The sequence below is a fragment of the Erinaceus europaeus genome, chromosome X (assembly GCF_950295315.1).
Source record: "Erinaceus europaeus chromosome X, mEriEur2.1, whole genome shotgun sequence".
Lineage (NCBI taxonomy): Eukaryota > Metazoa > Chordata > Mammalia > Eulipotyphla > Erinaceidae > Erinaceus > Erinaceus europaeus.
Genome location: NC_080185.1, coordinates 41587334 through 41597994, shown reverse-complemented (window position 1 = coordinate 41597994; position 10661 = coordinate 41587334). Strand labels below are relative to the sequence as shown.

At 54.4% G+C, this 10661-nt stretch overlaps 1 protein-coding gene across 1 annotated transcript; it reads left to right on the top strand.

Annotated features, from left to right (window-relative positions):
- The first annotated feature begins 2279 nt into the window (after positions 1-2279).
- On the top strand, positions 2280-9295 carry LOC132535770 (homeobox protein ESX1-like). Its single transcript, XM_060182723.1, has 4 exons — positions 2280-2598; positions 5035-5269; positions 6659-6704; positions 8634-9295. The coding sequence occupies exons 1-4, from the start codon at positions 2283-2285 to the stop codon at positions 9180-9182; spliced, it is 1146 nt and encodes a 381-aa protein (XP_060038706.1). The 5' UTR covers positions 2280-2282; the 3' UTR covers positions 9183-9295.
- The last annotated feature ends 1366 nt before the right edge of the window (positions 9296-10661 follow it).

Genomic DNA, 10661 nt, shown 5'->3' with positions numbered 1-10661 from the left:
AGAAGTCAGGTTGGTATCATGGTAGCATCTGGAACCTGATGGCTGAAAAAGAGTTAAGATAAAAAGCAGAACAAATTGTTTAATAATCAGGAACCTAAAGAATACAGCAGATGAGATTTGGGGTCTCCATTTTGGACAAAAGCTAGTATGTTCATTTTAGTTATATTCCATGGGGCCCATGACTTTACTAATTTTTTCCAGAGCACTGCTCAGTTCTGGATTATGGTGGTGCTGGTATTGAACATGGATTTGGAGCCTCAGGCATGAGTCTTTTTGCAGAACCGTTGTGCTGTATTTTCCTTCCATAAAGGACTTTATTATAAGTGAGGTTGGCCAGAGAAAAGAGAGGGATAGAGAAGGCTAAAGAAGGATGGCAGTACTATGGTTAGCATTCAGGAGGAGGACAGAAGTCCAAGGGTGATGGAGTAGTGCTGCTGAGACTCGTCTCTCTCTCTCTCTCTCTTTCTTCCAGTCACTTGGAATTGGTGCCAGCACTATGAATCCACCAATTTCAGCGGCCTTATTATTATTATTATTATTGGATATGACAGAGAGAAATTGAGAGAGGAGGGGAAGATAGAGAGGGGGAGAGAAAGTCAGATAACTGCAGACCTGCTTCACCATTTGTAAAGTGACCCTCCCACCACAGGTGGGGATCTGAGAGGCTTGAACTGGCATCCTTGTGCTTTATACTGCATACAGTTAACCAGTGCACCACCGCGGACCCTCTCTCTACCTCCACCTCCTACCTCCCACTTCCCCCTCCCTCTCTCCTGTTTCACTCAAATGAAATAATGAGTGGAAAATGGACCACGAGGAGACTGTTGAGCAGGTTTATCACATGGAATTGATTGAAATCCCCTATTAAAAGTAAAAGAAAATAAACAGAATCCTGTGAGATAGTTTCTGTTAGCAAAGGTGCTAATAGTCACAGTTGCTTGGTCTTGCTGTTGGAAAAGTGAGGCTCAGCCACCTGGAGAGGGAGATGAGTCCTGTTAAGGAACTCTATTAATAATTGAGATCACTGAAGTCGAAGTGGATGGAGGAAGAAAGGAACCTTTTATTTATGCTCGGGCCAGGAGTTCAGATCATTCTGATAACTCTGGCCCTGAACAAAGGTATGATACAGGCTTATATAGGGGGTGCGGTTTTGAGAGCAAACAGTGTCCTTACAAAGCAGAGGCTGCAAGGTTAAGATGTGGGACTTATACCCATTTCTTAGGGTCTGGTTGCTTTAGTTACTGTTAACTTTCCTGTATAGCTGTGTCAAGTTTAGCCTCAGCCTAAGATACACCACAGGCTGGGAGGGGGGGGTAACTTTTAGGAGGGCAGAAGCTAGCCAGGGTTATGGAAGCAGCCTTCTCAGGAAAAGCTCAGTCTGACCTTCATCATCTCTACTTGTTATCACTTGCTCACCCATCGAAGGCCAGCCTGCACTAACCACCTGCACCGTCTCAGACTTTCTACACATTCTTAACCCTTTATTATATTTTCAGTCTTTCCGTCCTGTATCGAGGCCTACTCACAAATGCATCACAATGAGATTATAAGCATGGGGTTAAAATCTGGAAATTTCCTAACAGGCCCATGGGAGGGGTGGCCGGGTTCAGTGAGATGGGAGCTGGGCTACAGGCAGAGGTGGAAAGGCTGCCGGCTAGGCACAAGCAGAGGAAGGAGGGGTGCCTTCGTGCTGAACCGTCTCGCAGGTTGTAAGCTCAGTGCGGGTCCTGCTTCCATGACACGACACCTGCCATCTGCCACACCTGTTACCCGCCAGCTCAAGGCGACCTGCCTGGATGAAGCCGGGGTCAGAGCCTGCACGGGTCTACCGTTCTCGCAGGTCTTTCGTTTCCCATTATTTTCTACATAGGGGGTGAGGTGGGGAGAGAGATGGAGGGAGAGGAGAGGAGAGAAGAGGAGAGAAGAGGAGGGTAGAGGAGGGGAGAGGAGGGGAGAGGAGAGGAGGGGAGAGGAGAGGAGAGGAGAGGAGGGGAGGCGAGGGGAGAGGAGGGGAGGGGAAGGGAGAGGAGAGAGAGAGCCGGACAGATAATAGACAGAACAGCACCCCCTGCACACCTCAAGAAGCTTCCCAGTGCAAGTGTTGGGACCTTGAACCGGGGTCCTCCAGCGCCACGTACGTGCACTGTCTTGGGCCTCCCTGCGGCTCCCCTCCCCCACCCCGCCCCGCCCCACCCCGCCCCACCCCCGCCCCCGCAGGGGCTGCGCATGCGCAGTGAGGCCCCACCCCGGGCCACGCTCGAAGCCTGAGGGCAGAGGCCGCCATGGCTCAGGCCCCGTCTCGGGGCGGCCTCGGGGCCCGGCGCTTAAGCTTCTGGGGCCCCCCGACCCAGCGCCAGACCCACACCCCAACTGCCCTCCCGATGGCCTCACCAACCACCTTCCCCTCTGTGGCCTCGGGGGTGGCTGAGATGTCTCAGGGCCCGGAGCCGCCTCCGCCAGACCGCCCGCCGGGCCTAGACCGCGACCACCAGCCCGAAGGCCCCGGGGAGCTGGGTGCCCACATACCCAGCATGGTCACCGCAGACATCGATCAGGAGCCCGAGCCTGAGCCCCCGGAGCAGCTGGGGCGTCGTCAGGGTCAGAGCACACGGCCTCTGCCTGCCTCCTCCGGGGAAGCCCGCCATCTAGCACACGACGCTGCGCTCCGGGGCCGCCTGAGCACCCTCTTCCCCCTCCTCTTCCTCTTTCTACTCATCCTCCCTCCCCTCTTCTTCCTCCACCATCTAAAAGTCCTCCTTATCCTCCTCCTCGATCTCCTCCTGGTCGATCTCTGTCTCATCGATCTCTGCCTGGTCGATCTCCTCTTCCTCCTCGTCAATCTCTTTCTCTTCCTCCATCTCCTCCTCCTGATTGATCTCCGCCTTGTCGATCTTCTCCTCCCCCTTGTCCATCTCTTCCTCCTCGTCCATCTCCTGTTCCTCGTCCGTTTTCTTCTCCTCCTTCTCGTCGATCGTCTCCACCATGTCGTCCATCTCCTCCTCCTCGTCCGTCTACTCCTCCTCCTCCTTATCCGTCTCCTCCTCCTCCTCCTCCTCCATCTCTTCCTCCTCCTTATCCATCTCCTCCTCCTCGTCCATCTTTTCCTCCTCCATCTTCTTCTCCTCCTCGTCTGTCTACTCCTCCTCGTCCATCTCCTCCTCATCATCCATCTCCTCCTCGTCCATCTCCTCCTCCTCGTTCATCTCCTCCTCCTCGTCCAGCTCCTCCTCCTCCTCCTCCTCATCCATCTCCTCCTCCTCCTCGTGCATCTCCTCCTCCTCATCCATCTCCTCCTCCATCTCCTCCTCCTCCTCGTCCATCTCCTCTCCATCCATCTCCTCCTCCTCGTCCATCTCCTCCTCATCCATCTCCTCATCATCCATATCCTCCTCCTTGTCCATCTCCTCTTCCTCTTCATCCATTTCCTCCTAGTCCATCTCCTCCTCCTCATCCATTTCCTCCTCATCCATCTCGTCCATCTCCTTCTCCTCCTTGTCCATCTACTTCTCCTTCTCCTCATCCATCTCCTCTTCCTCCTTGTCCATCTACTTCTCCTCCTCCTCATCCATCTCCTCCTCATCCATCTCCTCCTCCACCTCGTCGATCTTCTCCTCCTCATCATCCATTTCCTCCTCATCCATCTCCTCCTCCTCCTTGTCCATCTACTTCTTCTCCTCCTCATCCATCTCCTCTTCCTCCTTGTCCATCTACTTCTCCTCCTCCTCTTCCATCTCCTCCTTCTCCATCTCCTCCTTCTTGCTGATCTCCGCCCTGTCGATCTTCTCCACCTGGGCCTTGTCCATCTCCTCCTCTTCCATCTCCTCCTCCTTGTCCATCTCCTCCTCCTCATCTATCTCTTCTTCCTCCCTCTCCTCCTCTTCCTATTTGTCTTCTGTCTTCTCCTCCTCTCTCCACCTCTTCCTCTCTGCTTCCTCCCATCTTTCTCCTTCTTCTCCATCTCCTTCTCCCAGTCCTCCACCTTTTAGTCTCTCTCCTCTTCCCTCTCCTTCCACTATTCCTTCTCCCCCAACAGCTCGTTTTCCTCTCTCTCCTCTTCCACTGCCTCTTGCCTCTCTTCCTCAACTCATCCCCCTCTCTTTCCTTTTCCTCTGCCCTCTCCTGTCTGTCCTGCTCCCATTTCCCTTGCTTCTCTTCTTCCACCTCGATCTCTTTCTCCTATTCCTACTCCTCTTCCTCTTTCTCTTCCCTCTCCTTTTCCTTTACCCTCTCTTTTTCCCTGTTCTCCTTCTCCCTCTTCACCTTCTTTCCTTCTTCTCCCTCTCCTTCTCTTTCTCTTCCCTCTCCTACTTTTTCCCTTCTCCCTCCTCTGTATCTTTATGGTCCACAACCTCCTTCCTCCTCCTCCTCTCACTTTTCTCTTCATTCTTATTCTCCTCCTCTTCCCCCACCATCCTGTTCCCTCTTCCTCCTCCTTCCATCCCTTGCTTTTTCTCTCACCCTGTTCACCCTCCAGGAGTCTTACCCAGATGGTGCTCACCTCCTCCTTCTCCTCCATTTCTTCCTCTTTCCGCTCATCCCCTTCCTCCTCCTCTCCCCTCCCCCACAGTCTTCCTCTCCTTTTTATTCTCCACTCCTTCTTCCTCCTCTTTATCCTCCTCCTTTCCTTCATACCCACCCTCCCTTTTTCCTCCTCCTCGTCGCCCTCTCCACTTCTTCACTCCCCTACTCCTCTCCCCTTCTCCCCCTCCTTCTCCTGCTCCTTCTCTCTCTCTCTCTCTCTCTCCTTTCTCCTGCAGGTTTCCCACCCACAAGGCCCTTTCCTCCTCCTCCTCCTCTTCCTTCTCCAGGGTGGCCCAGAAGGTGCCCCCTCCTCCCGTCACCCTCCCGGTCCTCCAGGATTCCCACCCAGACCACACTCACCTCCTCTTTCTCTTGGATCTCTTCCTCCTCTCTCAGCCTCCTCCACACAGTCTTCCTCACACTCTCAAGTTTCTCTCCTTCTCCCCATCCTCCTCTTTCTCATCGTCGTCCCCCCATCCCCACGCACCCCTCACTGACTGTGCTCCTGTGCAGGCTCCCGGGACTATGAGGAACAAGAAAGAGGAGGAGGTGGTGGTGGCAGCCAGGAAGGCCAGGAGAGCCTGCAGGAGGAGGAGGATGAGCAGGAGGGGTGTGGCAGGTCACCCCATCAGGGCCCATCATCAGAGGATCAGGCCGAGGAGTTCCACTGCCCCAACTTCAGCACCCAGCAGCTGGAGGAGCTGGAGCGCATTTTCCAGCACAACCACTACCCCAGCCCTATGCTGCGGTGAGCACCCTGAGCCCCGCCGCAAGTTGGGGAGGGGGTGGCCTCGGGCTCCCCACACACAGCCTGGGGGACTGACCGACCGACCCACCCGAGCAGGCCGGGGTCTTCACACTGCGGTGACCGCAGAGGGGCCAGCGTGTCCTGCAGCCCCGCCTCAGGTCTTCAAAGGGCTTGTGTGGGCTCCGTGTCAGTAAAAACGAGCTTCCGGGTCCCAGAGGGAGGCTCAGGGCAGGGCCGCTGACTTCTGAACAGGGGCCTGGGCTGGACCACCCATGTCCACGGGAGCCTCCAGGGCACAGGGGTGCAGCTCAGGGGGTTGGAGGGAGCACTGTGCTGTCTCTCCCTCTCTCTCTCTTTTTTATACTCTTTTAAAATTTTATTTATTCCTTTTTGTTGCCCTTGTTGTTTTATTGTTGTAGTTATTATTGTTGTTATTGATGTCATTGTTGGATAGGACAGAGAGAAATGGAGAGAGGAGGGGAAGGCAGAGAGGGGGAGAGAAAGACAGACACCAGCAGACCCGCTTCACCGCCTGTGAAGCGACTCCCCTGCAGGTGGGGAGCCGGGGACTCGAACCGGGATCCTTATGCTGGTCCTTGCGCTTTGCACCACGTGCGCTTCACCCGCTGCGCTACCAGCCAACTCCCTATCTCTCCCTCTCTCACACAATCTTGCTTCATGTCTCCGTGTGTGGGAAGCAATAGCCTGGACCCTGACACAACAGAGAACAGGGAATAGAGAACTTTCTGTTGAGTGCTGGGAAGACAGCATGGTAGCTCCGCAGATGTCTTTCCTGCCTAAGGCTTGCGTGCGGGGTGTCTCAGCTCTACCCCCAGCACCGCCAACACCCAGTCCTGAGTCAGACCTTTCTACTGGAGCCCAGAGGTGGAGCGGGGGGTGAGAAGGAGAGGAGCAGAGGGGATGAAGGGCTGGGTCTCCTCTGCCTTGAACTGTTCAGGATCTGTTCTAAGGGATGATACTGACTTTTGCCAAAATTTCTTCTTTCTTTCTCTCTCTCTCTCTCTCTCTTTTTCTTTCTTTCTTTAGCAAGAGAGGGGCGAGAACATGCCAGAACATCACTCTGGCACATGTGATGTCAGGGATAGAACTTGGAACCTCATGCTTGAGAGTCCAAGCCTTTATCTACCTCCTGGGCCACTAAGTTGGCGTTAAATCCTCCCTGAAGTCGTCATGCTCATGACTGAGATTTGCTGTGCTCTTAGAATCTGGGGCTGAGTATAAGAGAGAACTGCTCATCCAGCGAGTCGCACACAGTGTTAACTACTGACATGGGGGCATGAATGTAGAAGCAGTGAAGATGCACGCTATGTGTTTCCATTCAGACACAAACCACATGACCAAAATCCCCCCCCAACCCTTTCTCTACAGACGGGACCTCGCAAGAAGCATGGACGTGTCAGCCTCCCAATTGAGGGTCAGTGAGTTTGAACAGGAGGCGCCAGCCTCCCGTCCCCCAGGGCTATGTCAGGGCTGTGTCAGGGCTGCTCTGTCCCCGCGGACTCTGTCCCCTCTGTCTCTGTTGTCTTTCCTTGTCTGGGAAACGATTCTGCAACTTCCGGGCTTTTGGAGTCCAGTGCCACCGCACCTATGTGCCTTTGCCTCCTCTGGCTCCATCCAGGTCTATCTGTCTATCTGCCTGGTTGTCTGCCTACCTGTCTGTCTTCAGGAGAGTTCAGACACTGCTCCCTAAGGCTTTCCTCAGAGAATGTCTTTTTTTTTTTTTGCCTCCAGGGTTATTATTGGGGCTGGGTGCCTGCACCATGAATCCACTGCTCCTGGAGGCCTTCGCCCCCTTTTGTTGCCCTTGTTGTTGTAGCCTTGTTGTGGTTTATTATTATTGTTGTTGATGTCACTCATTGTTGGATAGGACAGAGAGAAATGGAGAGAGGAGGGGAAGACAGAGGGGGAGAGAAAGACAGACACCTGCAGACCTGCTTCACCGCCTGTGAAGTGACTCTCCTGCAGGTGGGGAGCAAGGGGCTCGAACTGGGATCCTTACTCAGTCTTTGTGCTTTGTGCCACATGCGCTTAATCTACTGTGCTACCGCCCGAACCCCAGGGAATATCTTTGTAGGGTATATGGGGACTTGGTCTTGATTGGTAATTCCTACAACTGAAGAGCTGGGGTGAAAGTGGGTTCAGTAGTCCTGTGTGTGTAGAGAAAGGTCATTGCAGCTGGAGTGGACTCAGCAGAGACATGTCGGGGTGGAGGAACAGGGCAGCGAGCGGGAACCCATGTATGTTCAGTAAAGCCAAGGCTGAGGGACCAGTGGAGCAGTGTCCCAAGGGTCTGGCTGTACTGCTCTTGTGTGTGTGTGTCTGTGTATATGCATGTGCTTGTGAATGTGCGTGCGTGTGAATATGTGTGTGTGTGTGTGTGAGAGAGAGAGAGAGAGAGAGTGAAGTGGCATCCTAAGCAGTATCCCTGAACACTGGTAATGGAATTCTTTGATGTCCTGGTGTGAGAACGTTGCTGACAGTGGGCTGTGCATTATGGTGGTGGTGGTGGGGTAGGTGTTCAATCTTTCAAAATGTGTCGTAAAAGGTGAAAGATACCAAGGTGTAAGGGACAAATGTCAACACACATGGCCTACTTGGGAAAGGCAGAAGGCAAGGGAGGCCTGGGGTAGCTCCCGGTTTTAAAAGAATTGTATTTATTCATTAACAAAAGAGATAACCTGGAAGGACAGAGAATGAGAGGGGGAGGGGCGAGAGCATGAGAAAGAAAGGCAGGGGCATGGGGGGGGAAGGGGAAGAACATGCCAGGCCAGCTGGGGAAACCATCACCGACTCAGGGCGAATCTTCTGGGAGTGTCTGCCACCTGAAATTTCTGTCTCCGCAGAGTTGGTAGGGAAGGGTGGGATTTGCAGGTTTGGCCAGTTCAGTTCTCACCTACTTTGGAGTGAGAGCTTTGCTCTGGGTGGGGAAGACAGTTCTGCCAGTCAGGGCCCTACTTGGGGGGGGGGGCAGGAGGGCTGAGCCCAGGTCTGTCAGCTTCAGCCCCTGTGCCACACTAGGCATCAGTGGAGCAGTGCTCTCCCCTCTCTGCCCTCTCTGCCCTCTCCCTCTTCGACCCTTCTCTCATAATAAATGAATCTAGAGAATTAAATATCACTCTTATTCTCAGGCAGTGAAAGCCGTCGTGCAGTTCTGGCACAACTGCTGATGAACTGAACCACAGACATAGTGAACGGCTTCTCCAGATATATTTAAGGAGGTTGAGATAGCCCAGAGAGAGAAAGCCGAAAGGGAGCAAATGGGCAGAGAGAGGAGAAAGAGAGAGAAAGTAGAGAGAGCCAGCTACAGCTCCAGGCACTGACTTGCCCCTCTCCCTGGTCACAGGTGTGGTTTAAGAACAGGAGGGCCAAATGGAGGAAACGCCAGAGGGTGCTGCAGCTGCGAGCTCGCCGCCATCAGCGCAGGGCACAGCGCAGGGCAACCATCTACAACTGGAGACCCCAGTCCCAGTCCCCACGGCGGCAGGAGCCCCTCTGGTTCTACGTGGTTTCCCAGCCTCTGAGGCTGTGGTCCCCAGTGCCCATGGGTCCTGTCCTACATGCCCCCTATGCAGCCCCCTTGGCTTCTCCCATCTTTCCGCCCCTCTTTCCTCCTGTCCTGACTCCCTTCCCTCCTCTCTTCCCTCCGCCCTTCCTTCCACCCTACCTTCCCCTCTACCCGCCTCAGGCCAACTCTCCAGGTCTCCTTCCCTACCCTCCTGTCTTTCCTCCTCCAGGGCCACCCTTCATCCTTCCTCCCGTGGCCCCCTTCACTGCTGGGCCCGTGTTTCCAGCCCCTCTACCTCCATGCTGCCTGGCTGCCCTAGCCAGGTACTGGTACTATGTTGCCGACGAGGATGTCATATCCCCAGACGTCGGAGGGAGGATTCCGTGACCTGGCTGCCAAGGCCCAGAGCCTGGTCCACATTCTGTGCCCAAAAGCACAGCCAGCCAGTGCGTCTGTCCTTCCAGACTGTGTATCAATAAAGTCCGAACTCTGTGTGTGCATGTGGTGTGTGGCTGGGAGGTGTGGGTGGGCACTCTGGGAAGCGTCTTGCCCATGGCAGCCCTGTGGGCTGCTCCACGCAGTGCCAGCTGTCCCCATTAGGAGCGGACCCTGCTGGGCACAGACTGCCCAGCGTCCGGCAAGCGCTGCTCCAAGCATGGAGACCCTGTTCAGAGAGCCCCTCACTCTAGACAGGGCTGAGCCAGCCCTGCTGGGGAGATCAGGTTTCACTGAAAACTCTGCAGGGACCTTCCTAAGAGGGGACACACAGTTTCCTGGACACCTGGCTCCAGGCTGTCCCCTGCTTCTTGCCATGTCCTCAACTCCTGGCTTCTCTGCTCTAGGGCTACATGGAGACAGAAGCCTTTCTGGGGAGCGAACTGCTCTTCCAGAGGACTTGAGGCTTCCACAAGGCCTTGCCCCACCTTCCTGTGAAAGTTCTTGTCCCCTCTGAAGTCTCCATCGCTAGCCATGCCCCTGAGCTCAGGGTGGCAGAGAAGCCTCAGAAGCCTGTGGTTGTCATCTCTTGGGGCTCAACTGGAAGAAATGAAGCCTGTGTTCTGTTGTCAATTCAAATTGACAAGGGATTAGGTTGCCCCAAGCCCTCCAGCCCCCAGAGGTGGAGAGCCAGTAAGTCATGGATTCCCCAGCTCCCATGGGACACGCATGCCACTAAGAGCACGTGGTCCCCGGGCACCTCCAGAGAGAACCTGCCCGGCTCAGGAAGCTCTAACAGGGCTCCCGGTGGCTCAGACCTGCCCCAGGCCAGTACTGAGGGTCCCTGAGACAAGATGCAGAGTCCACACTGTGTCACAGACACAACCTTGGCCTTGCTCACATTGCTGTCTTCACACTAGTGACACACACACACACACACACACACACACACACACACACACACACACACACACTCACACTCTGGAAGTGTTCTCCACAGAATGCAGTGTAACATGGAGCAGAAAGCTCCGGCCATATGGGGACAGAACTGTTTCTGTGCTGCTGACCAGGCCTATTAGTGGACACGAGCGGTGAGTCTGCTTATCTGAAGCTTGAGGTGACAAGAACAGGACGCTTTGTCCATGTTACATGGAGATTGTGGGAGCAGGGCCCAGGGGGGAACTCTCGGTGCCTAGCCTTGCACCCCTCTGGCTTGTTGACATGGGCACACACCCGCGCCTGCCTATGGGCATGAACAGCCTTGCTCATGTGACCTGGTGTGTGGGTAGAGGTGTGTGTGTGTGTTTGGGGGGGGGGTTTCCTGTTCTGCTATGAACAGAGGTAACATATGTTTTGTTTTTTTTTACTTATGCTTTTAAAAAATCTTTATTGGGGGATTAATGATTTACAGTAAATAGTAAAATACAGTGA

What these genes read in the sequence shown, in the direction of transcription:
- LOC132535770 (XM_060182723.1), top strand. Translation starts at nt 2,283, where the DNA reads ATGGCTCAGGCCCCGTCTCGGGGCGGCCTCGGGGCCCGGCGCTTAAGC. An exon ending in TACCCCAGCCCTATGCTGCG is followed by an intron (nt 5,270 to 6,658) that starts GTGAGCACCCTG and finishes CTTTCTCTACAG; the next exon opens with ACGGGACCTCGCAAGAAGCA. An exon ending in TGTCAGCCTCCCAATTGAGG is followed by an intron (nt 6,705 to 8,633) that starts GTCAGTGAGTTT and finishes CCCTGGTCACAG; the next exon opens with GTGTGGTTTAAGAACAGGAG.